This window comes from Littorina saxatilis, linkage group LG5 (assembly GCF_037325665.1).
Source record: "Littorina saxatilis isolate snail1 linkage group LG5, US_GU_Lsax_2.0, whole genome shotgun sequence".
NCBI lineage: Eukaryota > Metazoa > Mollusca > Gastropoda > Littorinimorpha > Littorinidae > Littorina > Littorina saxatilis.
Genome location: NC_090249.1, coordinates 13,736,647 through 13,763,351, shown reverse-complemented (window position 1 = coordinate 13,763,351; position 26,705 = coordinate 13,736,647). Strand labels below are relative to the sequence as shown.

Sequence of the window (26,705 nt, the reverse complement as noted above, 5' to 3'; positions counted from 1 at the left end):
GGTCTGTGTTGCAGACTTAATGACTATTTTCTGCCCACAGATTTTCTTCTCAGAAACATCATGTGATACTGATAAGTGATATTGTTTTGATTTTCTCAGCCGCTGGTAGCAAGACGCAGTGAGCACGACAGAGTCAGGAAAGCGGTGAAGGAATCTTGGGACAGAGAGCTGCGAAAAATGGTAGGAAAGAAACAGAAACATTTTATAAAAAAAATGCATTTGTTTGAGGCTGAGAACATAACGGCAAAATGTTCCCTTGAATTCTGTGGAGATGGCGAAGAAAGCTTAGATGCAGAAGCCAGAGGGAAAACAGTAACAAAGAAGTGGAAAAAGAAAGCATTGCAGTTAGTACAGAGAAGTCATGTGCAGGTTTTGTCATTGTATTTTAGAACTCTTTTCATGGGTAATTTATTTCCCTGCTGAAAATTGTTCGATTCAAATTGAGCAGTGCATGTTTCAAGGCAATAAGAGTATTTTGTTAGAAAGTGCTTTACTAGTCATGACAGACAAACTGTTGCGTGTACCTTGGAAAAATGCTTTGAAAGATTTTTGGAATGGTTTCAGGTTTGTCTTACAATGTCAATTAAAAATGATAAGAACAGATATAAAAACTTGCACGGCTTCAGAGTATCATTGCGGTAAAATGTAACGTACTTAAATATAATGATGTGCTTGCAGCAAGACACAGTGAACAACTTGCGGAAAGCGCAGGCATTGTACATCAGCAGACAGCAGGAGCTGGAGCGCATCAGGGAAACCGTGCAGAAGGCCGAGGGCGACAAGATGGAGAAGAGAAAGAAGTCAGAGGAAGAGGCCATGAACAAGGTAACCAGCACGGCCTTTTTAGTAGTTAAGGGGCTATATGCAAAATAACATTGTGTTGGTAAGTATAAATAAATAAGAAAATTAATACAAATTTTCATGTTCTTCCACACATTGTAGTATTACGTAGGTATTGAAGCGAAATACAGTTGAACCTGTCTATGACGATAGTTCAGGGACTAATATAACCCAAAGTGGTCATTGCAGACAGGTGGTCGCTATGGAAAGGTGAAACTTTTTTTTTTAAATAAATGGAGAAAAAAAACTCACCGCGATTCTGTTGGGTCATTGTTGGCAGGTGGTCATTGTCAAGATGTGGTGGCCAGGGCAGGTTCTACTGTGTAACCAGCACATATTTGTCAACGTCTTTTCCATTGAATGCATGTTCAAGTTGTTTACAGTGTTTAGTTGTTGTTTTGTATTACATTTTACGAAGAAGAGCTCAATGCTTTCAGTGTCACTTTGAGTTTTTGGTGGTGTTCTAAGATATTTATGTGGTTTTTGTTCTGTCTGTAATGCCATGTAGGCAGAGCTGCCAACCACATGTATTTCGCTTTCAGCGCAGCATGCAACGTTATAAGACAAACTGCCATGCTGTTACGCCAAACTTAGACTTGCGACGCACAAACAAATAATCCCAAGCATGCAACAGTTTGCACGTAAAAATGTAAATTGTTACACTTCAGGTTTCATAGGGGTTGGCAGGTCTGTGTAAGTGCCTGATGTACAATAATTGTCTACTTGAGGAACATTTCAGTAATCTGTCAAGGAAAATGTCATGGTGTCCTTCTGGTGCTGTTTTCATGGTAATGATAAGTGTTTTAATGAATCATTTTGGTTTTCAGTCTGCAGAGGCAGAGACTACTTACAAGGCTTGCGTGGCCGAAGCAAACCACAGGCAACGCTCTTTGGAGAAAGTTAAGGTGAGGGGAGAATAAAATTGGTCGATTTTTGTCACTTATGGGGAGGGTTGAGAAGCTTACTGGGACTAGTAGATCTGTATGTCTGTTGGTCATGTTTCTTGCTGTCAAATACTAAGTTTCAGGTAAGATCTGAATTTGTGATCTGTAAAACTGATGTCATGATGGTTTCTGTCATGGTTAGCCAATTTAAGATAGAGAGTGTTGCTGTGAATTGTTTATTGGCTCACGTAAGTGTAGCCTATGCGATCGTAACTTTGTCTGTCTGTGCGTGCGTGCGTGCGTGCGTATGCGTGTGTATGTCTGTGGTAGAAACTCTAACATTTGAAGACGTCACATCACATTGACGTCACATTATGACGTAAGAGGGTTAGACGTCACGCGAAGGAAGTACTGAAAGTCTCGGTCATTATTATTTTGAGCGCGCCGAGACTAGTTGGCAGTCGTGTCCTTGTAAGTAGGCTACATGCAGACAGACAGATCTAGATCTAGTGTCTCGCTTTCTTGCACAGTTTCACCTATGCTCTTTCTGTGTGTGTGTGTGTGTGTGTGTGTGTGTGTGTGTGTGTGTGTGTGTGTGTGTGTGTGTGTGTGTGTGTGTGTGACGGAGTGATTGAGTTTGTGTTACTGTTTGTCGATTTCTTACGTGAGCCTTGATGGCTTCGCCTCTTGTTTTCTTGTTTGTTGCTAGGTCCAGAATCACTACATGTCTAGTTTTGTCTTCATGTTATTTATTCAAATACTGCTACTTGTTTTTCAGGTGGAGTTGCTGGGCAAAATACGGGAACAAATTCATATGTGTGACCAAGTCATCAAATCGGTGAGACATACCAAGCTCTTGCTTTATATTTCTGCTTTGTTTATGAAGAAAAAACACTACAAAACCGTTTCATTTAAAACAGAGATATGCAGTCAAATTTGCTAGCTTTGATTCTGGTGTTATTTTAGAAAATGTTTAAAAAAAAAGAAAGATTCTTCGTGTTTTTATTGCCTGAAGACAATATCATGTGCTACATGTGTGATAGAAATCCCTTGAATTTTACAGTTTCTTCGGTACAGTGTGTTGCTGCATTAACAGACATGTTGCAGCTAATAGTCCAAGGTTGTATTAGCTCGTTTGCACTTTCTGGCCGTTGATAAGACTGTTTCTTTTTGCAGGTGACAGTGGAGTATTTCAGTCTACTACATGCAGTTTGGTCACCTGTCCCTGTTCAGGTAGAGCACACAATCAGACAGATAAAAACGCACACATGTATATCATGGACAATCAAAAACACACACGCAAACAACATTGTTTCGCCAAATGGAGATCGTAAAAATAAATTCAGTACCATCTTTTTTCTCTCCAAATTGACTGGAGAAAAGATACAATGATAAAGGTGCTTATAATGTGCACTAACTCGAGATGCATCCACACTGGTTTTCACAGGAAGGACAAGATCTTTAAATGCAAACTGTGTACATGTTGCAGTACCAGACACTGTGTGAAAGCAGTGATGGGTATGAGGCGGGCTGTCAGTACGCTGAGTTCATTAAAAGTTTGCCGTCCAGCGCCTCAAAGCCATGCAGAACGGAGGAATTTGCCTTTGAACCTTACACGCCAGGCCAGAAGTGAGTGCTCAATTTTACTGTAGATTTCAGCGCCTTATGAATGGTTAAACAATGTTTATGTTCACCCAAACTTACTAGTATTTTTCGTGTTCTGGTGAAAATTCTGGAGGTGAAATCGCTAGCCAGTCAGTCCTACTCGTCTTTGTTGCATTCAACATTTTTGGGGGGTATCAAAAGCTTTTTTTTAAATGTGCCGTTCATTTGTCTCGAGAAATCCTTGAATGGTTTAGTTCATGCTAAATGATTGCTATTAAAGGATCAATTGTTGGTAATGGTAGCAACAGAGTGAAGTGTGTCTGAGTTTGCATTTGGTTTACAGCTGAACAGATGCATGCATGTATGTGAATTTGGTGTGAATTTAGTTTAGAAGTGAAAAGATGTGTCCATTTAAATACAGTTGTGAAACTTTCGTCAGGAGGTTTGTGCATTTGCTTCCAGTTTGAGTTCATGACCTTGTCAGAAAATATATCTAGTTTCGGCCTCTGGGATAGAGCTGTCTTTTGTTTGAATGCAAAGCAGAACTTGAACATGGCAAACACTGCATTATTAGGGCGGGGATGTAGCTCAGTCGGTAGCGCGCTGGATTTGTATCCAGTTGGCCGCTGTCAGCGTGAGTTCGTCCCCACGTTCGGCGAGAGATTTATTTCTCAGAGTCAACTTTGTGTGCAGACTCTCCTCGGTGTCCGAACACCCCCGTGTGTACACGCAAGCACAAGACCAAGTGCGCACGAAAAAGATCCTGTAATCCATGTCAGAGTTCGGTGGGTTATAGAAACACGAAAATACCCAGCATGCTTCCTCCGAAAGCGGCGTATGGCTGCCTAAATGGCGGGGTAAAAATGGTCATACACATAAAAGCCGTGGGAGTTTCAGCCCATGAACGAACAAACAAACAACTGCATTAACATTTTGACTTCTTTCTATCAAGGAAAAATTATCTAGTGTGATGAAGAAGTCTTTCTGTGATTTCAGAGCTGGAGAGGCAAGGAAAGTCAGCATACATTCTAATGGATCTTCTGGGGAACATATACACTCAAATGAAGGCTCTCCTGTCTCCTCTTCTCGCAGAGGTACTACTACTAGTATGCCAGATATATATGCTTGTTCAAGTTGTTGCACGTGTTTAGATTTTAAAATGTGCTTGATTGAAATAAGAGATAAGCAGTCAAATGAATCATGGTGTTATGGTTCAGAACATGTACAAAATTACAGTATGAAACCTGCATGAACTAGGGTTTTGAAAGTGATTCTCATTCAGTGTTGCTCTCAGGCCTCAGTCTTCTGTCATTGGTGGATACTTTTTTGATCTGATGCATTGTCCTGACCCCTGGTCGGTAGACTGTCCGATCGGTTTGACTTGCAGGACATTTGGACATGCATTCATATTTTCAATCCAGGTCCCACCGACCTATTGTCCTCTGAGTCTTGGAACAGCACTGCTAACTTAAACACATGCTTGGTTGGATTGAATGGATACAGTTGTAAAACAGAAGCATTTTTTTCTTCTTCAGTTTGCCTTGATTTAATACAGATTTATGTGTACATATTCCGTAACAGCTAATTATAGTAGTAGCTCAAGGCTACTTGTATGTGTTTGCATGGCCAGGAAAACATTTGACATATCTGCATACTTTTAAATATAAGTCTGTATCTCCCAGTATTTTCTCCAGATAAGCACCGTGCACCAGTGAAGGCATGGGGCCAGAACTCAAGTCAGCCAGCAGCGGCAGCGTGTGGCAGTGACACTGACAGTGCCAGTGGCAGTAACAAGTCACACGAATCGTCACCCAGCAGCTCCCCACACGACCTCCTTCGACGTCAGCTAGTGACGTCGCAGTCACTAGAAGAACTGACAGAAGAGGATGCGGATCGACTCCCAATGACAGGTATGTGAGATGGAGGAGGGGGTTGTGGGGGAGAGAGAGAATGAGAGGGAGGGAGGGAGGGAGGGAGGGAGGGAGACCTTTGACGTCAGCTAGTGACGTCACAGTCACTGGAAGAGCTGACAGAAGAGGATGCGGATCGACTCCCAATGACAGGTGTGTGAGATGGAGGAGGGGGTTGTGGGGGAGAGAGAGAATGAGAGGGAGGGAGGGAGGGAGACCTTTGACGTCAGCTAGTGACATCACAGTCACTGGAAGAGCTGACAGAAGAGGATGCGGATCGACTCCCAATGACAGGTGTGTGAGATGGAGGAGTGGGGTGTGGTTAGGAGAGAGAATGAGAGAGAGAGAGAGAGAGAACCAGAACCATACATGGTGACAATCGACTCATTCCGTGGTGGATGGTCACATATAATGAGAGATAGAGGGGGGAGGGAGGGGTGTTTACATATGTATTCGCCAATAAACACATGTGCATGGGTCTGAGAGAGAGAGAAGGTGTTTACATGTGTATACTCCTGTTAGCGCGCGCGCGCGTGGTGTGTGTGTGTCAGACATGGGACTGGTCCGATTTTTATCGGAATTCCGATATTTTCCTCAGCTCACAGACCATTCTTGAGATCGATGCTTCCTCCGAAAACGGCGTATGGCTGCCTAAATGGCGGGGTAAAAACGGTCATACACGTAAAATTCCACTCGTGCAAAAAACATGAGTGTACGTGGGAGTTTCAGCCCACGAACGCAGAAGAAGAAGAAGAGATCGATGCAAATTCGTTGAGAAAAAAGGGGGGGGGGGGAGTTGGTATGAACCGTTCAGCTGAAGCTGTCTGCGTCTGAAGTCAGTGCATTCACACCCCAGCACTCGCGTGAACCCATAGGTGGTGGTATGAACCGTTCAGCTGAAGCTGTCTGCGACTGAAGTCAGTGCATTCGCACCCCAGCACTCGCGTGAACCAATAGCAGTATCATGGGTCGCGTTTGATTGGCTGTTGATCTCCGACGATTATTGCCGAGGCTTAATTATTCACCGATGGTTGTTTTGATTGGCTCCCGATCTCCAAACACCGTAGCATCATGGCGTCTGGATTCCGTATTGTTTTGTCGGCTGTGGAAGCTCTTACGATCGACGACCAAAGTGTGAAAAAAACCAAGTGGAAAGCCAACTGGCTGTCAGAAGAAGTGACTGTCACTATCAACAAGAAAGAAAGGCGCCAGCTCATTGGCGACAGTATCGCCAAAATATCCATTCCCGGTCAGGCCGTGTGCACGTGGTGCGACAACGGCCACTGCGTGGTGAAATACGGACTTGGTGGAAAAAGGTGTTGGTTCGTCACATTGAAAGCAAGAAGCACAGAGGGCTCTTGGAAGCACGTCTCTCTCTCTCTCTCTCTCTCTCTCTCTCTCTCTCTCTCTTTCCCTCCATCCTGTCTGCGCTGAGCCGATGACCCGCAGTTGCTGGTAGGCCTGAATAAGGAAAATTAACACCTCAACTCAAGGCAAAACAACCGATTTATAGATTAGAACCTTTTTTTTTGGGGGGGGGGGGTGGGGTGGGGTGGGGGGGGAGAGGAGGTGCACTCTGTTCAGACATTGTAGCAGCTTTGATGAGTTATCTTGATTGCTTTTTGGCTCACGTAGGTGTAGCCTATGCGATCGTAACTTTGTCTGTCTGTGCGTGTGTATGTCCGTGGTAGAAACTTTAACATTTGAAGACGTCACATTATGGCGTAAGAGGGTTAGACGTCACGCGAAGGAATTACTGAAAGTCTCGGTCATTGTCATTTTGAGCGAGCCGAGACTAGTTGGCAGTCGTGTCCCTGTAAGTTACAGGCTACATGCAGACAGACAGATCTAGATCTATAGTGTCTCGCTTTCTTGCACAGTGTCACCTATGCTTACTGTGTGTGTGTGTATGTGTGACGGAGTGATTGAGTTTGTGTTACTGTTTGTCGATTTCTTACGTGAGCCTTGAAGGCTTCGCCTCTTGTTTTCTACATTGTCATTATCATGTGATTACAGGCACCTGTGGATGTGAAGCAAAATGTTTTGTTTAAAATGCTAAAACATATTATTCTTGTGGTTTTTATAGCTTTTTAAAAAGGCATGATCTATTTTTTTGCTATCAGGAGAGGCCTCAAAATGGCCTTTATAATTCTAAAATTCATTTTCCGTCAGGGGGGCTTCGCCCCCCTGAACCCCCCACCGGGGCGTTGCCCCTGGACCCCGGCTTAGTTTCCTACTTTTTGAACATTTGCTGGTCTCATGCCTGGTGTGTGTGTGTGTGTGTGTGTGTGTGTGTGTGTGTGTGTGTGTGTGTGTGTGTGTGTGTGTGTGTGTGTGTGTGTGTGTGTGTGTGTGTGTGTGTGTGTGTGTGTGTGTGTGTGTGTGTGTGTGTGTGTGTGTGTGTGTGTGTGTGTGTGTGTGTGTGTGTGTGTGTGTGTGTGTGTGTGTGTGTGTGTGTGTGTGTGTGTGTGTGTGTGTGTGTGTGTGTGTGTGTGTGTGTGTGTGTGTGTGTGTGTGTGTGTGTGTGTGTGTGTGTGTGTGTGTGTGTGTGTGTGTGTGTGTGTGTGTGTGTGTGTGTGTGTGTGTGTGTGTGTGTGTGTGTGTGTGTGTGTGTGTGTGTGTGTGTGTGTGTGTGTGTGTGTGTGTGTGTGTGTGTGTGTGTGTGTGTGTGTGTGTGTGTGTGTGTGTGTGTGTGTGTGTGTGTGTGTGTGTGTGTGTGTGTGTGTGTGTGTGTGTGTGTGTGTGTGTGTGTGTGTGTGTGTGTGTGTGTGTGTGTGTGTGTGTGTGTGTGTGTGTGTGTGTGTGTGTGTGTGTGTGAGAGTGTGTGTGAGAGAGGTAGGTAGGTTTGTGTAAAGAAAGGAGGTAGAAGGGAGAAGAAGAGAGAAAATGTGAGCATGTGTCTTTGTATTTGTAGAACTAAAAGAGCATGGATGGAAAAGGGTTAGAGTCAGAGAGAAAGAGTGTGTGCGTGTGTGTATTGCAGCTGTAGTCTCTTGTAGTGATTGGCTTAGTGGTTTATTTCCATGACTAGATTGATGATTTGTGTTGCGTATGTCACCATTGGTGAAAGATTATGTCCAGTAGTTTTGCATGTGAGTTGCAACCAACTTTTGTCGTATTATTTTCAGCGCAACAAAAGCGGGGTCAGATGAAAAGAACGAACACAGTGGGAGGAGATGATACTCTCGAATTGCCTACCCTTGTGAGTCTGCTTGCAGTACATTTATTCTAATGTGATACGGTGGAACCCCCCTTTCAAGAACTCCAAAAATCTGAGAAAATCAGGTTTTAAAAGGAGGGAGTGTTAAAATGGGGCTACATTTACACAGGTTATGAACAGAAAGTCTGAGAAAACAGGGTCTTAAAGGGAGGGAGTGTTAAAATGGGGCTACATTTACACAGGTTATGAACAGAAAGTCTGAGAAAACAGGGTCTTAAAGGGAGGGAGTGTTAAAATGGGGCTACATTTACACAGGTTATGAACAGAAAGTCTGAGAAAACAGGGTCTTAAAGGGAGGGAGTGTTAAAATGGGGCTACATTTACACAGGTTATGAACAGAAAGTCTGAGAAAACAGGGTCTTAAAGGGAGGGAGTGTTAAAATGGGGCTACATTTACACAGGTTATGAACAGAAAGTCTGAGAAAACAGGGTCTTAAAGGGAGGGAGTGTTAAAATGGGGCTACATTTACACAGGTTATGAACAGAAAGTCTGAGAAAACAGGGTCTTAAAGGGAGGGAGTGTTAAAATGGGGCTACATTTACACAGGTTATGAATAAAAAGTGTGAGAAAGCAGTGTCTTAAAGGGAGGGAGTGTTAAAATGGGGCTACATTTACACAGGTTATGAACAGAAAGTCTGAGAAAACAGGGTCTTAAAGGGAGGGAGTGTTAAAATGGGGCTACATTTACACAGGTTATGAACAGAAAGTCTGAGAAAACAGGGTCTTAAAGGGAGGGAGTGTTAAAATGGGGCTACATTTACACAGGTTATGAACAGAAAGTCTGAGAAAACAGGGTCTTAAAGGGAGGGAGTGTTAAAATGGGGCTACATTTACACAGGTTATGAATAAAAAGTGTGAGAAAGCAGTGTCTTAAAGGGAGGGAGTCTTGAAAGAGGGGTTCCACTGTTGGTATTTTTGCTGTAGGGTCTTGGAGCAGATTAACAAAAAGTCTTATGTTTGAACTCAAATTAAGTTTGCGAGATGGTGGAGTTTTGAAGGTAATAAAGCTCAACGAGTTGCAAGTTGTAATTTCAGTGCTCACAGTAAGCAAGTAACAGATAAAGTTATGATAAGTGTGCTGTCAACATTGACAAGATATGGAAGAACACAGAGATGAAATGTAATAGCGTAATGTGTGTTGTGGAATACTCAGGGTCTGACCAGTGATTGTATGACGATGACACGACTCAAAACTTGGTTACAGAACCAGAGAGGGAGGCGAAACACGATGTTTGGCGTAGATTTTCAGGAGCAAGTAGATCGATACAAATCACAGGTCCCACCGATCATCACACAGTGTCTGGCTGAGATTGAGCGAAGAGGTGTTATGATCAAGGTGAGTTTTGGGGGGAATTTTGGTGCTTTTTGGCTTTGGAATCTCAAGCCCGTGTGACGTGAGATCTCAGTTTTGTTGTAGCTGTTCATGTTATGGTTTGCTGGTTGTTTAGATTGTGTAGCATGGTTTGCTGGTTGTTTAGATTGTGTAGCATGGTTTGCTGGTTGTTTAGATTGTGTAGCATGGTTTGCTGGTTGTTTAGATTGTGTAGCATGCTTTGCTGGTTGTTTAGATTGTGTAGCATGGTTTGCTGGTTGTTTAGATTGTGTAGCATGGTTTGCTGGTTGTTTAGATTGTGTAGCATGCTTTGCTGGTTGTTTAGATTGTGTAGCATGGTTTGCTGGTTGTTTAGATTGTGTAGCATGGTTTGCTGGTTGTTTAGATTGTGTAGCATGCTTTGCTGGTTGTTTAGATTGTGTAGCATGGTTTGCTGGTTGTTTAGATTGTGTAGCATGCTTTGCTGGTTGTTTAGATTGTGTAGCATGGTTTGCTGGTTGTTTAGATTGTGTAGCATGGTTTGCTGGTTGTTTAGATTGTGTAGCATGGTTTGCTGGTTGTTTAGATTGTGTAGCATGCTTTGCTGGTTGTTTAGATTGTGTAGCATGGTTTGCTGGTTGTTTAGATTGTGTAGCATGGTTTGCTGGTTGTTTAGATTGTGTAGCATGGTTTGCTGGTTGTTTAGATTGTGTAGCATGGTTTGCTGGTTGTTTAGATTGTGTAGCATGCTTTGCTGGTTGTTTAGATTGTGTAGCATGGTTTGCTGGTTGTTTAGATTGTGTAGCATGGTTTGCTGGTTGTTTAGATTGTGTAGCATGCTTTGCTGGTTGTTTAGATTGTGTAGCATGCTTTGCTGGTTGTTTAGATTGTGTAGCATGGTTTGCTGGTTGTTTAGATTGTGTAGCATGGTTTGCTGGTTGTTTAGATTGTGTAGCATGGTTTGCTGGTTGTTTAGATTGTGTAGCATGGTTTGCTGGTTGTTTAGATTGTGTAGCATGGTTTGCTGGTTGTTTAGATTGTGTAGCATGGTTTGCTGGTTGTTTAGATTGTGTAGCATGGTTTGCTGGTTGTTTAGATTGTGTAGCATGGTTTGCTGGTTGTTTAGATTGTGTAGCATGGTTTGCGCATGCTTGCCGTGAAGAGCTTTGGTGGTGTAAAAGTTGTGTTTTTATTGGATTTTACACATTTGTGGATTTTACAGATACTTTTGTTTTGCCCTGGTCATCTATACAAATTGGTTGGTTTAGTATTGCTATTGTGGTAGCCGTCAAAAGTGTACAGTCCTCGTTTCATCCCTCAACAGCTGAAGGTTTTAAATGGCTGTGCTCCTGGCATGCGTATGAGAGAAAATAATCTTACCTTTGCTTGGAAGACTGCAGTTTGTATGCGGTGTGGGTGTGAGTGTGGGTGTGGGTGTGGGGAGTTGTGTTGTGTGGAGGTAGACCACAATGAAGTGAGAAAGTCAAAGCAGTCATAGATCTTTTCCGAATGTATACAGTAAATCATGCATAGAGTTGATAATAGCTTGATGTTGTGCATGCAGAATTGTCCCAACAATCATCAGGTAATGGTGTGCTGCTGCCTGTGTCACTTGACTTCTCTGATGTGCTCTCTTAACTGCGTTCTTGCAGTGTCAGTTGTTGTGTGAAATGATGATAATGTGTACCCTGACCCATGTTAAAAACTGTGCGTTTTCTACTGTTCATGCAGATCGAGGTATCATTTTGTGACCAGATTCACTTGTTTATTATGAGTGTGTGTGTGTGTGTGTGTGTGTGTGTGTGTGTGTGTGTGTGTGTGTGTGTGTAACTTTCTGCTGTCTGCTCACATTGTTGCATGCTTGTGACTTGTATCTGAACAGGGCACAGTCAATGAAGGTAGTTTGAGTGCAGTTTCTAATTTTCCCCACTTTGACCTCTGTGAGCGATTGAAATGTGTGATGTGAAAGATTTAATATTGTTGTCAGTGTCCCCACCACAACCCAGCCTTCTGTGACAAATTCTTCCACGCCTTTCAAGTCCTGTGTGCTGTTCAAATAACATGCTTTTCTGTGTCAGACAATTTTTGTTTAATGTTGTATTTATTTTGAAACCCACTCTTAATTTACGTGAGAGGTCAATATAATGCAAAGACAAACAGTTGGTTTTTTTTAAAGATGTTTTTTATGGTTAACGAAGACACCACCTATCAGTATCACCTAGTGATCTCTTCGTACTTTTGTGACATCAGTAAATCTTTTTCCCTTTGAATATACTGAGAATCAGAGAAGAAAGGTTTTTCTTAGTTCATGATTATGGTTGTTGGTTTCAGGCATTCTGCTTCTTTGAATCTGGATTGTCCATCGTCTCTGATAGCAAACTGTTTTGTTTTGTTTTTGATTTATACATATTAATTATTAATGTATGTGATAAGTTCACCCAATACAGCTCTTTATGTCCAGCTGCATGCATCATGTATAAATGTATATTTTCTTTTATAGGGGATATACCGTGTGTCGGGAGTGAAAAGCAAAGTGGAAAACTTGTGTCAGCGCTTTGACCTTAACCCTGAGCTGGTTGACCTTGAGGAAGTTCACCCCAACATCATTTCCAACGTCCTAAAGCTTTACCTGCGTCAGGTTGGTGGGATCTTGTTGCCTTGTACTGCAATAGACAATATTTGGAAATAACTCTGTCGGGTTTGTATAGGTTGTGAAAGAGTGAATACCCTTGCTTTTTAGGGACAAATAAATTCAGTGATTGTCCCCTCCAATGTTTGTCCTTATAAAAAAAAAAGTATTCACTCTTTCACAATTCATAGAAACCAGACAGTTATTTTTGGAATGCGTCTATTTTTAGAATATCTGCACATTGAAAAATAGTGCTCTGACCTTTTACATTTTTGTTCAGAAACAGTGGTTTGCCAGTTTGTGATTTTGCCATTGTAGTAGTATCAGCAGTCTCTTGGGTGACTGCATGTTAAATATGGTACTGTCTTCTTCCAGGCTTGTGTTGTTTCTTTTGAGTACAATGTACTATGTAGTAACAGGAACTGAAGCTGCTTTCATGATGTTTTTAGATTGTGACGGACTTGAAGGTTTCCGATTGTGCTTTAGAATTAGTACCAGATGCATGGAAAGTGCGACTGTCATCTTTTGTCGAGTGAGCTATTGAAAGGTTATCCAGAGATGTAAATAAATGCAGCTGGGTTAAGATTTTAGTGATATTTTGGGAGTTAGATGGAGGGTGTGACAACATAGACAGTGGTACGACAAAATTATGTTAATTCTGCCGGTGAAGTTTTGATTTTGTGTTTGATGTGGAAAAATACTAGTGTATTTTGAAAGTTTTGTGAAAGCATGACATTTGAAGTAGAAAAGCAGAAGAGTGTGAGTGACTGGGGTATTTTCAGTTTGTTGTGATTGCAGCTTCCTGAGCCATTGCTGACCTTTAGGTTGTACTCTGACTTCATCCACACGGCCAAGGTATGACACTCTTCTTCTTTCTTCCACCTTATTTCTCACATTTGCCTGGCTTTCTTTGTCTTATTTGTTTGAATAACTCATTGTTTTTAAGAGGATTCGGAACAGCTCAAATGAAATAATTATTGTGCTTTTTTTGTCCTTTAGTCGTTTTTTGTTTCTTGTCCCTTTTTTCCTACATGGGGGGGTGGAGGGGGGTCATGAGGGTTGTTGGGGGTTAAGGACGGGGGGAGAGGGGGGGGGGGTGGATTCTGTACTCCTTTTTATATTTAGTCAAGTTTTGACTAAATATTTTAACGTAGAGGGGGGAATCGAGACGAGGGTCGTGGTGTATGTGTGTGTGTGTGTGTGTGTGTGTGTCTGTCTGTGTGTGTGTGTAGAGCGATTCAGACTAAACTACTGGACCGATCTTTATGAAATTTGACATGAGAGTTCCTGGGTATGAAATCCCCGAACGTTTTTTTCATTTTTTTGATAAATGTCTTTGATGACGTCATATCCGGCTTTTCGTGAAAGTTGAGGCGGCACTGTCACGCCCTCATTTTTCAACCAAATTGGTTCAAATTTTGGTCAAGTAATCTTCGACGAAGCCCGGGGTTCGGTATTGCATTTCAGCTTGGTGGCTTAAAAATTAATGACTTTGGTCATTAAAAATCGGAAAATTGTAAAAAAAAATAAAAATTTATAAAACGCTCCAAATTTACGTTTATCTTATTTTCCATCATTTGCTGATTCCAAAAACATATAAATATGTTATATTCGGATTAAAAACAAGCTCTGAAAATTAAATATATAAAAATTATTATCAAAATTAAATTGTCCAAATCAATTTAAAAACACTTTCATCTTATTCCTTGTCGGTTCCTGATTCCAAAAACATATAGATATGATATGTTTGGATTAAAAACACGCTCAGAAAGTTAAAACAAAGAGAGGTACAGAAAAGCGTGCTATCCTTCTTAGCGCAACTACTACCCCGCTCTTCTTGTCAATTTCACTGCCTTTGCCATGAGCGGTGGCCTGACGATGCTACGAGTAAAATGGCATTGCGTTCAGTTTCATTCTGTGAGTTCGACAGCTACTTGACTAAATATTGTATTTTCGCCTTACGCGACTTGTTCTTACCTTTTGTTCGAGTTTTGGTGCTTTAGCTTGTAGCCATCACAGAAGCCTGATTTCCCAAGGTTTCTTCTCATTAGACTTAAATGTCCTTAGCAATGAATACATCTTAATCAGCGTTCTTGTTTCTTTGCAGGAGAACATGGCAGGCTCCCTACTGGGTGACAAGATAGTAGAGCGTCTGATGTCACTTGTTCGCAAACTGCCGCCCTCCAATTTTCGCACCTGTGCTGTTCTTATGCATCATCTGCACAGGTAGTGTTTTGTTATTGACAAAATTGTGTGTGATTATGAACTCTGTACTTATCTCATTTTCTGGAGGTTTTGAGGACTGTTCTGTTGAAGGTATTTGAGTACCGTATTTGACGGACTACAAGCCGCGACTTTTTAAAAAAAAAAAACGCATTGCGGCTTATAAAAAGATGCGGCTAAAATGTTACCTAAACTTGAATAGCATTCACCTAATGGAAGTTGCCGCGGATTTTCATTTTGCTCGATTAGCGATTACCGGTACTTTATTAGCTCTCTACTCAAGACTCGGCGCTTTTCTCTTTCTTTCGCGAATCTTCGTTTGTCAACAAGTCGTTGTGACAAGATAGCATACAGAGAAACACCGGATGTATCAGGGTCTCGCGCGCGCAAGATTTTTTTTGTTTTTTGTCTCGCGATAGTTGGAGGAGCGAGAGCCGCCATGTTGTGTTTTCGTCTGCTCGAAATGTGCGCAAAAGTCGTAAATCATCCCAAAAAAGCTTATTCCGGGCGGGACTACATGTGTGTGTTGGTTACAAATTGTGTGTGTGATATTTTTCTTCAAACTTTTTCACTTTTCTTCTTTGTTTCACTTGTTTATTCTCGGAGCCGATTTCGCCAAATAACGTCCGTTCGTTTGCCTGGTTGTTTTGATTGATTGACACGATCTGATTATATTTTTTTCGACGGCGGCTAATATAGTGACGCGGCCTATACGTGGCTCGTCCCAATTTTTGTTTAAAAAGTCGGGGGTGCGGCTTATAAAACGGTGCGTCTTGTAATCCGTCAAATACGGTAAGTGAAAAGTAGAAGGAGGAGGAGAGAAAAACAAAGCTAGAAACCTTGTGCATTCAACTCGGTGGAAGAAGAAGATTGCACATTTGCAAAAGTCAGAATGCAGAACTGTGGATAGGGGAAGATAGGGAAAGGAGCGAGGAGGGTGATAGGGAGGAATATGTCAGTGTAAGTTCTGAACTTTTCTTGTGTGAAAGTATTGATGAACTTGCCTGATAGTTCAAAGTATCTGTTTAATTTAAGACATGTAAAAACGAATGTTTATTTGAAATGTAAGCTCCTTTGTCTGATCAGAAGACTGATCTGAATCTTGTGTGCATGTATTTGAAACTCTTGGTGTTGCTCTGTGGACCTACCATTTTGAGCTGCAGAACTGAGAGAAAGTGACAGATAACAAGACAACAAATTGAATTCTCCATACAGTGATACAGCATAACAGTCATTCATAATTTTCCTGGTGTGGGTAGCATTTGTACACGCATACACTTTTTACAAATAGATACATTGACAGATGGAATCAAAGCCACTGAGGTTAATAAGTGACAAGGTCATATCATGAAAATGCAATTAACTAGAAACATCATCATCATTATGTCATTCAAATCGCAATTGTAACTACCACTGAATGTTTATAGAAATAGCAGGATTTGCTTTGAATAAAATGACAGGACAGTGGTTTGCTTTCAGGGTGGCGGCCCATAGCGACCTGAATCAGATGAGTTCCAGCAACCTGGGCATCGTCTTTGGACCAACTCTGCTTCGCCCTCTGTGAGTCTTGTGGTCTTCGTCTGATTTGTGCTTGTAAAGAATTTGCCATACGAGGAATGATCGTTTCGAGATTCATTCGGTGGTACAGTGAACCTCCACTCGGGCTAAGTCAAGATATTGCTTATAGTCTGTTAATGAGATTCTGTTTGAGGCTGAATAGTTGTAATGGCCTTCAGGGTTAACATATTTGATGTTGAAAGAAGATAGCAGTTTTCTGGGATTTGTATGTGAGCGTGCATGTGTATGTGTGTGCGTGTGTGCCTGTGTGTGTGTGTGTGTGTGTGTGTGTGTGTGTGTGTGTGTGTGAAAGGGGTTTGTGTTTGTGATAGCAAGGTCTGAAAAGTACACTGTACAATTGTTAAAAGTCTTCTTCCTCCGAAAACGGCGTATGGCTGCCTAAATGGCGGGGTAAAAAACGGTCATACACGTAAAATTCCACTCGTGCAAAAAACACGAGTGTACATGGGAGTTTGAGCCCACGAACGCAGATTAAGAAGAAGAAGAAGTTAAAAGTCTTCAAATATTTATTTCAAATGAAAACAGCATTCAGTGGAGTATTTTTACACGGAAAACTCTCAAACAATCATCAGAATCTAGTCATTACTTGATACTCTTGTTTGTTACACAGGGAAGGGACGGCATCCCTGGCATCCCTAGTGGACACACCGCATCAAACACGTGCAATAGAACTCCTCATCGTTAATGCTGAGGTGAGAACGCTCAATATTGATGCACACACACATACATGTTCTTTCTCCCTCTGTCTCTCCCCCTCTCCCCCCCTCTCTCTCTCTCTCTCTCTCTCTCTCTCTCTCTCTCTCTCTCTCTCTCTCTCTCTCTCTCTCTCTCTCTCTCTCTCTCTCTCTCTCTCTCTCTCTCTCTCTCTCTCTCTCTCTCTCTCTCTCTCTCTCTCTCTCTCTTACATATATATGCACACACACAAATTCACCATCCTCATATGCATGCATGCACACATACACAAGCAGTCATTCTTGATCAAATGTAACACATTAATTATGGTTTCAACAGTTAAAGTTTTCCCTTGTTTGTGTTACAGATGATTTTATTTTTGAATAAAAATGCATCAGTGGCTAATGATGATGTGTTTTACCAGACGGTGTTTGGACCTGGGGATGACTACCAGCTGTTGCCTGACCAGACACCAGTAGAGGCCATGGAGGAAGCAGCGGAAGGTATCAGCATAGCTAGTCAGTTTTCTCCACTTTTACTTCTCTCTTTGGTATCCCATCAGGTCTATTATTCTCATTTGCATCTTGGTATCTGCTTTGGTCTCTTGTTTGCCCTTTTTCGTTTGTGCTATTCTGTATGTATCTGCTCAGATATCTCGTCTGTCCTTTTTCGATTCTGCTCCTATTTCTCCCCTGTGTGTATCTGCTCAGATCTCTTGTGTGTCCTATTTTGTTTGTGCGCTTCTTCCTCTTCTGTGTGTATCTCCTCGGATGTCTCATGTCTGTCCTTTCTCATCCGTCTTTGTCTTTCCTTCTGTGTGTATCTGCGCTGGTCTCTTCTTTGTATTTTCTGTCTGGTCTTTTAAATTTACTGAAACATTCCTCCTATCTTGGTCTCTTCTATACTCCTCTTTCTCTCCATCACCTTCCCACACTGCACTCGCCGCTTTTCATCTTGGCTCTTTCCTCTTAGTCAAAATCACAGTCAAAATCACCACAAAGTAGTGTTCTCAACTAACATCATTGTCAGATCTGATAAACAAAGGGAAGTAAGCACTCTAAATGCATATAACATGTGTAATACAGGGGCTCACATCCACGTCGGACATCGGACATACACGGATATTTTTTTCAAATGTCCTATACATTTTTCATGCAAGAGGACATATGTCCTATTGTTTTTGTCACAAAGTGGTCATTGTCCGATTGTGCTTTTATTTGATCCAGACATTGTCAGTACTTTCCAATTTACAGTAGTTTGATTTGCTATTTTATCGATGTTTTGCGAAGCGATGTGTCATTCCAAGAAGACGGAACTTTGGGAGACTTTATGTGCTTTTTATAGAGAAGAGCTTCCAAGGGTCGCAACGCTGAATGCTCCAAGCCGGTTGACAGTTGCATGCCTCCCTTCGCGGGTTTTTTCTTCCGAAAAAGCAACATGCCGCCAACAAAAATGTCCTATTGATTTATTTTTTTGTGTGTTCAGGACAAATGTCCTATCACTTTTGCATTGTCCAGGACATTATCCTATGCCGGGCGGGGATGTAGCTCAGTCGGTAGCGCGCTGGATTTGTATCAAATTGGCCGCTGTCAGCGTGAGTTCGTCCCCACGTTCGGCGAGAGATTTATTTCTCAGAGTCAAATTTGTGTGCAGACTCTCCTTGGTGTCCGAACACCCGCGTGTGTACACGCAAGCACAAGACCAAGTGCGCACGAAAAAGATCCTGTTATCCATGTCTGAGTTCGGTGGGTTATAGAAACACGAAAATACCCAGCATGCTTCCTCCGAAAACGGCGTATGGCTGCCTAAATGGCGGGGTAAAAAACGGTCATACACGTAAAATTCCACTTATGTAAAAAAACACGAGTGTACGTGGGAGTTTCAGCCCACGAACGCAGAAGAAGAAGAAGGCCTATGCCACCTCTCATGGATGTGAGCCCCTGGTAATAGAGTAAGTGAGAGCTATGCAGAACCTTTCTCCTGGCACCTGAGAGAATAACAAGCATTGAAATGAACAAGCGAGTTTCATCCTCGTTGTCATATGGGATACACTTTTGTATCTCTCACTGTAAAAAGATCTATTCTCCTCTTTTGCAGTGCCATCCAGCTCCAGCGAACCAAGCCCAGAAAAGTCACCGACCAAGTGAGTTGACCGTCTTGCTGTACAAGTACAGTGGAACGTGTCCATAATGACCACCAAAGGGACAAACCAAAAATGATGGTTATAGATGGGTGGTTGCTCTGGAGAGGAGAATTGTATGGGGAAAAAACCCTTGTCAGGGATTCTTTGGTGTGGTCGTTGTATACAGGTGGTTGTTATCAATAAGTGGTCGCTATGCCAGGTTCAAGTGTTGATGAGAAGTAGCATTGAGAAGGCACATTGTTGTACGGGTAATGCCATTATGATGAGAAAGCATTGACAGAAGGTACCTTAGGCCTGTTGTTTGCTCAGCTACAGAGATATTGAAGAAATTAAAAAACTATCTGTAAAAATAAATTTCTAAAAGCAGTTCCAGCTTTGTTCATACACATTGCTCACAAGCTATGCTTTGGGTTTTACTGAGGAAGAAATACTAATTGGTAAACTTAGGCAACCTGAAGTTGGGACTACTAGAGTGAAGGTTTAAGGAATAAACTGAAGTAGCTTGAAACGTGCTGTTTACAGAATCACTACAGACGCGTTCCCAACACCACCGTCACCCCGGCCTTCATCCATCAACACTGCAGTGACCACATCATCATCATCATCTTTACCATCATCAGCAGTAGCACCAGCGGCAGTATCCGCAGTGGCCCCCTTAGCCAGCCAGGTGGAAGACAGCGTTGTGTTGGTTGCTGACCCTGTTGGCACCACGCCGAGCCTTGAGGTCAGTGAGAATCTTGAACAAATGAGGCAGAGTGCTCTTTAAAGATCTGGGAAACACAAAGGGAAGTAAGCTCTCTAAAATGGATATATATGCCATTTTCAATAGAGTAAGTGAGAATAATGCAGACCCAATCTCCTGACACCTGAGAAAATAACAAGAATTGAAATGAACAAGTGATTTTCATCCTCAAATTTATCTATCTTTTTTTTCCCTGACACCTGAGAAAATAACAAGAATTGAAATGAACAAGTGATTTTCATCCTCAAATTTATCTATCTTTTTTTCCCTGACACCTGAGAAAATAACAAGAATTGAAATGAACAAGTGATTTTCATCCTCAAATTTATCTATCTTTTTTTTCCCTGACACCTGAGAAAATAACAAGAATTGAAATGAACAAGTGATTTTCATCCTCAAATTTATCTATCTTTTTTTCCCTGACACCTGAGAAAATAACAAGAATTGAAATGAACAAGTGATTTTCATCCTCAAATTTATCTATCTTTTTTTCCCTGACACCTGAGAAAATAACAAGAATTGAAATGAACAAGTGATTTTCATCCTCAAATTTATCTATCTTTTTTTCCCTGACACCTGAGAAAATAACAAGAATTGAAATGAACAAGTGATTTTCATCCTCAAATTTATCTATCTTTTTTCCCCTGACACCTGAGAAAATAACAAGAATTGAAATGAACAAGTGATTTTCATCCTCAAATTTATCTATTTTTTTTCCCTGACACCTGAGAAAATAACAAGAATTGAAATGAACAAGTGATTTTCATCCTCAAATTTATCTATCTTTTTTTTTTCATCAAAATTACATTGAGGTTGAAAGTGGCTTGTTAATTTCAATGCTTTTTGTTCTCTGAGGTGCCAGGGGATTGGGTCCGCATAACTCTCTCTTACTCTATTGCACATGTATGCATTTAGAGCGCTTACTTCCCTTTGTTTGTCACATCTTGAGGTCAGTGAGTGTTGGGCGCTTTCTTTGTCTACCTGCTGTGTTGCATCTGTTGTATTGTTGCTCAGAGTTCTCAGTAACTCTTCCTATCATGTGTGTGTGTAGTTAATTTATATAGAGAACCTGCTATGAGCAGCCAGTTGTATTTTGTGTGTGGTTTCAAATTGGTCTTTTCAGCTTCTTGGAGTTGCATCAGTCTCGAAGAGTAATATCAGCTGACGAGGCGATAAAAAATAATAACCAGCCAATCAGCTTCTTGGAGTTTAAACTTTTAAGGGTTGGAACCTCTTGTGATAGGCTTTCTGGGGGATGAAATTACTCATTTTAATGTCTGTAATTTTGAGCTACAGCTTTTTGTACCTGATTATTTTTGAGATTGTATTTATTCTTTGTTGTGCGCAAGTATGTGTGGTATATATAGAGTGAATTTGCAGCTTTTGCCAAGCCCCATTGTCCTCTCTTTATTTTGCTTCTTTTTTGTTTTAATGTGGAGGGATACTCTGGAGGAATTTCTTTAATTGAATGGTGGTCTTTTTTGTTGTTGGTCATAAGCTGTCTTTGATCCTAACTGCTTATTTGAAAAGGTGAAGTGTTATTTACTTTATTACTGTACAGTCGAGATCATTTAACACGAAATACGATAAGCCGAAAAAACCCATTACGCGAAACGTGTTGTCAGTCCCAATCATTCCCTTCATAAACCCTACTAAAAAAAACATCATAATGCGAAATAAAACGATCTGAGACTCACGGAAAAAACGTTTACACGAAGCCGATTCTTGGTCTCTTGCACCACCAAACAACTGGTTTTTTTCAACTTGGAACCTCCGTCTGTTCGCGAAGCACTCTCAGCAGTCCAACACACTTGCCGCGTTTATGTTGTCAAGAGAAGACTCCGAAAGTGTGTTTGACGACGTCACAAGAATTGAACGGTTCGTCGGAAAGTGCAGTGAGCCTGTCAAACAGTTGAAGTTGACGGATTTCTTTCATCCTGTGTGAATTCATAAACACTGCAATGGATTTTAAACACTGCAATGGATTTAAATTTTTTTTGTGGGGAATTAAAGTGTACAACAAAATAATGAACTGTAGCAGACGACAAAACTGCCGACTCTGACTGAACAGTGTACTTCGTCCGCCGCGCACTACGGAGGCTTTTTTTTTTTAAGGTATGGCACTGTTTTATCTTCTTTATCTTGCTTTTAAAAAATCAAAAAAAATCAGTTTGATCATTTTCGTTATCGCAAAAAAACGTTAACTCGAAAAAAATTATTGGTCCCTTTCATTTTGTGTTAAGCGATCTCGACTGTAGGTAACTGGCTTTCTTTTCTTTGACTTACTGTGGGTATTACATACAGTGTTCTAAAGGGAGCAGTGTTACTAATTTGGGTGCTTTAGATCCATACACCATTTAGTCATGCACACACAATAAGTTTCCAAGAACAAAAATAAATCTGTGCTTTCTTATTTATTGAATTTCAGCTTGCTTACGTTGTGTAATAGACGAATTCCGAAAATAACTTCGTCGGGTTTGTATGTGTTGTGGGAGAGTGACCTTTTTTTGCAAAACCTCTGCCAAACATTGGAGGGGCCAATCACTAGCGAGGGGAGTGTCTGAAACATGTGCTCCCCTTCCACAACACATAGAAACCGAACGAAGTTATTTCCGAAAATCGTCTATTGATTTTAGCACCATAAAGCAAGTCAAAAAGCTTGGCGGTTCTGTTTCGTTGACATCTATTTTTGTTAGCCGTTGTGTTCCATTGTGTCGTGTGTTGCTGTTCTTGTGTTGCATTGTGTGGTATGTTGCTGTTCTTTCAGCCGTCTGCAGCCGACTTTTCATTGCCAGGCAGTGCTACGGCTAGTCAAGACAGAGACGATAACGTCTTTCTCGATAATTCCACCGGAATTCCGGGCCATGGTAAACTCTCACCTGTGACTGTACTAAAACCTTGTAGCATGACCTCTATCTTGTAATGCTCTCGCACTAAGCGTCTTCGCAATCACTACTTTGTGTAATCAAAAAGCATGGCATGATTTCAGTCAGATGCAGTTAGTCGTGATGTCAGAAAGTAATGTAGTGAGTTGCCATGAAAAAGTATAGCCTGCATGCAGTACGTCTGTAGTGTTTCTGGAAAGCAGTTGTGCAATACCATTCAGAGCTTGTTATGCTTGCAGTATAGAGGACATTGGCAAAATGCATAAAGCCAAGGAGATTTTGATGCATGCAGTAGAGCATGTTCATCTGAATAGGTTTCATATTTCTACTTCTAGATCTCATTACATGTGTAAACAATTACAGCGCCTTGGATTTTCTTTGTAGGAGAGCATTTCTACTTCGGAACTTTTGACGTATAGAATAATTTTGCAACTTACAGTTACACTAAACTGTATACTACGTATTATTGAACGTGAAATTTCTTGTGCGCATAAAGAAATAGGTATGCAGTTTGAAGGGCATTTTGCTGAATGTTTGTGGTTTGGGGTTGAAAAGACCTTTTGATGAGATGTTGATTAACAAACCACTAACCTGTTCCCACCACAGGTGTGCATGGCATTATGGAATGCAAGGGTTGAAAATGTTTCTTGGCACATCTGTACTGCAGAACCAATTCAAACACTATTGTTATGTTCAACTGAGCAGAGTACATCATGCGAGGCCATTGTATGCTGTGTGCTTGTCCGTTATCCTAACTTGTCAAATTAATGTGAAAGCATGGGGGAGGGCGGGCATGGGGTGTGTTGTGGCCGGGGGTGCAATCACTAAAAGGTGTTTGTCACTGCATTTAAAAGTAATGTGTGCTTGCATGGGTAGTAAGACTGAACGTAATGTTCTAAAACCTTGTGAATGTATCTCATACCACTTGCATGAATGTTAATACCGATATGTTGAAACTGACCTATATGCTCTGAGATGCCCAGCATTAAAGGCACAGTAAGCCTCCCGTAAACCATCACAGAGCTCCCCGAGCGTCTACATACAGTACAAGCATACTTCCATTTGAACGCTCACCGAACGGGAACATCCTGGCTGCTTTCTGTCGAGCGTGAGAAATTTTCAAAGAATTTATTTTCGTGGACTTGGTCTTCTACAACAATGGTGCCTCGTTTTGGTGCTGGACGGCTGTTATGATACCGGAAATCACGCCCGGACAGTAAGCCTCCCGTAAACCATCACAGATACTGTCAGGCTTTTTACACACAGTACAAACACCCTTCCATTTGAACGCTCACCAAACGGGAACATCCTAGGTGCCCTACGTAAAGAGCGAGCAATTTTTGAGTCACTTGAGAAAAAGTGACTCTATGTAATCGGTCAGTGTTAGTCTGTCCGGCCGGCCGGCCGGCCGTCCGGCCGGCCGTCCGTAGACACCACCTTAACGTTAGACTTTTCTCGGAAACTATCAAAGCGATCGGGCTCATATTTTGTTTAGTCGTGACCTCCAATGACCTCTACACTTTAACGATGGTTTCGTTGACCTTTGACCTTTTTCAAGGTCACAGGTCAGCGTCAAAGGAAAAATTAGACATTTTATATCTTTTCTCGGAAACTATCAAAGCGATCGGGCTCATATTTTGTTTAGTCGTGACCTCCAATGACCTCTACACTTTAACGATGGTTTCGTTGACCTTTGACCTTTTTCAAGGTCACAGGTCAGCGTCAAAGGAAAAATTAGACATTTTATATCTTTGACAAAGTTCATCGGATGTGATTGAAACTTTGTAGGATTATTCTTTACATCAAAGTATTTACATCTGTAGCCTTTTACGAACGTTATCAGAAAAACAAGGGAGATAACTAGCCTTTTCTGTTCGGCAACACACAACTTAACGTTGGGCTTTTCTCGGAAACTATAAAAGTGACCGGGCTCAAATTTTATGTGAACGTGACTCATTGTGTTGTGAATAGCAATTTCTTCCTGTCCATCTGATGCCTCATATAATATTCAGAACTGCGAAAGTGACTCGATCGAGCGTTTGCTCTTCTTGTTAAAGAATTAATTTTGCAGATTGTCTTGGCGAACACTTTTTGGACCCATCCTGAACTCAGGTCAAACAGGAGTTACTTCCCTTCGGGTCTCATTCTATCGATGTAAACTGGCGATAGCCGTGAATCGATGATTATCAAAATGTTTTTGGACCGTGGTGCGTTTTTTTGTGCTAGACCTAACTTTTAAAATCTAAATAATAAATTGACAGCTTGTTACACAAACATTCTTTAATCATAAAAGAATTCTTTTTTCATCAAGACAAGATCAGTACAATTCGAAGTTGTGAAAGTTTGAAAAAAGAAAAGCCCGGAAGCAGGGTCACGCAAGGGTCGTAGCAGACGACGGTTTATCAGTGCATATCGCCGTTCCTCTCAACAGTCAAAAGCCATCGCTTGAGTTCTTGTGAACCACAGCCGTTTGTTTCGTGCATAAAAACGTGCTATTGTAAATAAGCTCACATCGAGTCGCATTCAAATGACTAACTGACGACTACATTGTGAAAAAGGGAAACTGGATCACACGGGTTCACGATGGCTCAGGGGTAAGATAAACCATGCAAAAATAAATTCTTTGAAAATGGTTCGCTCTTTACGGAGGGCACCTAGGATGTTCTCAATCGGAGAGTGTTTTAATGAAAGGGTGTTTGTACTGTGTGTAAAAGCCTGACCGTATCTGTGATGGTTTACGGGAAGCTTACTGTGCCTTTAAGACGCGCCTGTAAACCTGTCTAAAACTGACCTATATGCTCTGAGATACCCAGCATTAAGACTCGCCTGTAAACCTGTCTAAAACTGACCTATATGCTCTGAGATACCCAGCATTAAGACTCACCTGTAAACCTGTCTAAAACTGACCTATATGCTCTGAGATACCCAGCATTAAGACTCACCTGTAAACCTGTCTAAAACTGACCTATATGCTCTGAGATACCCAGCATTAAGACTCACCTGTATACCTGTCTAAAACTGACCTATATGCTCTGAGATACCCAGCATTAAGACTCACCTGTAAACCTGTCTAAAACTGACCTATATGCTCTGAGATACCCAGCATTAAGACTCACCTGTAAACCTGTCTAAAACTGACCTATATGCTCTGAGATACCCAGCATTAAGACTCACCTGTATACCTGTCTAAAACTGACCTATATGCTCTGAGATACCCAGCATTAAGACTCACCTGTAAACCTGTCTAAAACTGACCTATATGCTCTGAGATACCCAGCATTAAGACTCACCTGTATACCTGTCTAAAACTGACCTATATGCTCTGAGATACCCAGCATTAAGACTCACCTGTATACCTGTCTAACAGCATTCCTTTATCTGCATGCCTGGACATATTTATGTGAATGAAAATAATGACTTACTTTGAATGGTTTTGTATTGACAAAAAAGCTAGCAAATATTTAACCCTTGCAAAGCTGCTCAATTTTTGTTGTTATTATGATGCTACATTGTTATGTTTGTTGCAAAGAAATCTGAAACGTTAACCAGTGTTACCACTACCAGTCGTGCCGTTGTTCTGTTTTGTTGTCTGATTTGTTGTTTAACATTTTATACACTAACTTGAGGAAAGGCTGTATCCCTCTCTTCTAATTTATCATCCATGGCGATTGCATTTTGTGCATATTGCATTGACAGCTTTGATGACAATTATTTTCTATTTGTTAAAAATCATTCACCAGCATACTTGAAACTCAACAGGAGTTGGCATTTTGAACATTTGATCTGCAAAGATACATGTGTGTTAGTACAGTATCGGCTTGAAATTGGCATAAACCCGCTGTTGTGTACAAATGCATTTAAAGGGCTTGCACCTTTCTTACCATTATACTAACTTGCATGAATCTGGGTTTCAGGAATAAGCATGTTACAAGTGATGCTGTGTTAACGAAAAACAAATTCTTAACATTCTCATAACTCCCATCTTACTTTCGTGGAGAGTGTCTAACTTTTTCCATCTTGGTGGTGGAATTCAGGGCGGCAAGGTTGCTTCCCTTGCTTTG

General features: G+C 41.4%; 1 protein-coding gene across 5 annotated transcripts in view; it reads left to right on the top strand.

The window, feature by feature from the left end:
* Window positions 1-26,705, top strand: part of LOC138966350 (rho GTPase-activating protein 29-like) — a 50,316-nt gene that overhangs the window by 11,997 nt on the left and 11,614 nt on the right. For 4 of the 5 annotated variants that reach the window (XM_070338544.1, XM_070338543.1, XM_070338546.1 and 1 more), the window contains exons 9-27: window positions 100-180; window positions 679-825; window positions 1,668-1,745; window positions 2,503-2,562; window positions 2,901-2,957; window positions 3,214-3,353; window positions 4,326-4,423; window positions 5,012-5,239; window positions 8,368-8,441; window positions 9,665-9,796; window positions 12,273-12,410; window positions 13,200-13,256; window positions 14,509-14,627; window positions 16,104-16,184; window positions 16,813-16,894; window positions 17,299-17,377; window positions 18,972-19,017; window positions 19,540-19,741; window positions 22,527-22,626. In XM_070338544.1, coding sequence (XP_070194645.1) covers window positions 100-180; window positions 679-825; window positions 1,668-1,745; window positions 2,503-2,562; window positions 2,901-2,957; window positions 3,214-3,353; window positions 4,326-4,423; window positions 5,012-5,239; window positions 8,368-8,441; window positions 9,665-9,796; window positions 12,273-12,410; window positions 13,200-13,256; window positions 14,509-14,627; window positions 16,104-16,184; window positions 16,813-16,894; window positions 17,299-17,377; window positions 18,972-19,017; window positions 19,540-19,741; window positions 22,527-22,626 — 1,999 coding nt within the window. The remainder of the gene's footprint in view (window positions 1-99; window positions 181-678; window positions 826-1,667; window positions 1,746-2,502; window positions 2,563-2,900; window positions 2,958-3,213; window positions 3,354-4,325; window positions 4,424-5,011; window positions 5,240-8,367; window positions 8,442-9,664; window positions 9,797-12,272; window positions 12,411-13,199; window positions 13,257-14,508; window positions 14,628-16,103; window positions 16,185-16,812; window positions 16,895-17,298; window positions 17,378-18,971; window positions 19,018-19,539; window positions 19,742-22,526; window positions 22,627-26,705) is intronic. The other variant, XM_070338545.1, reaches the window with a different exon arrangement.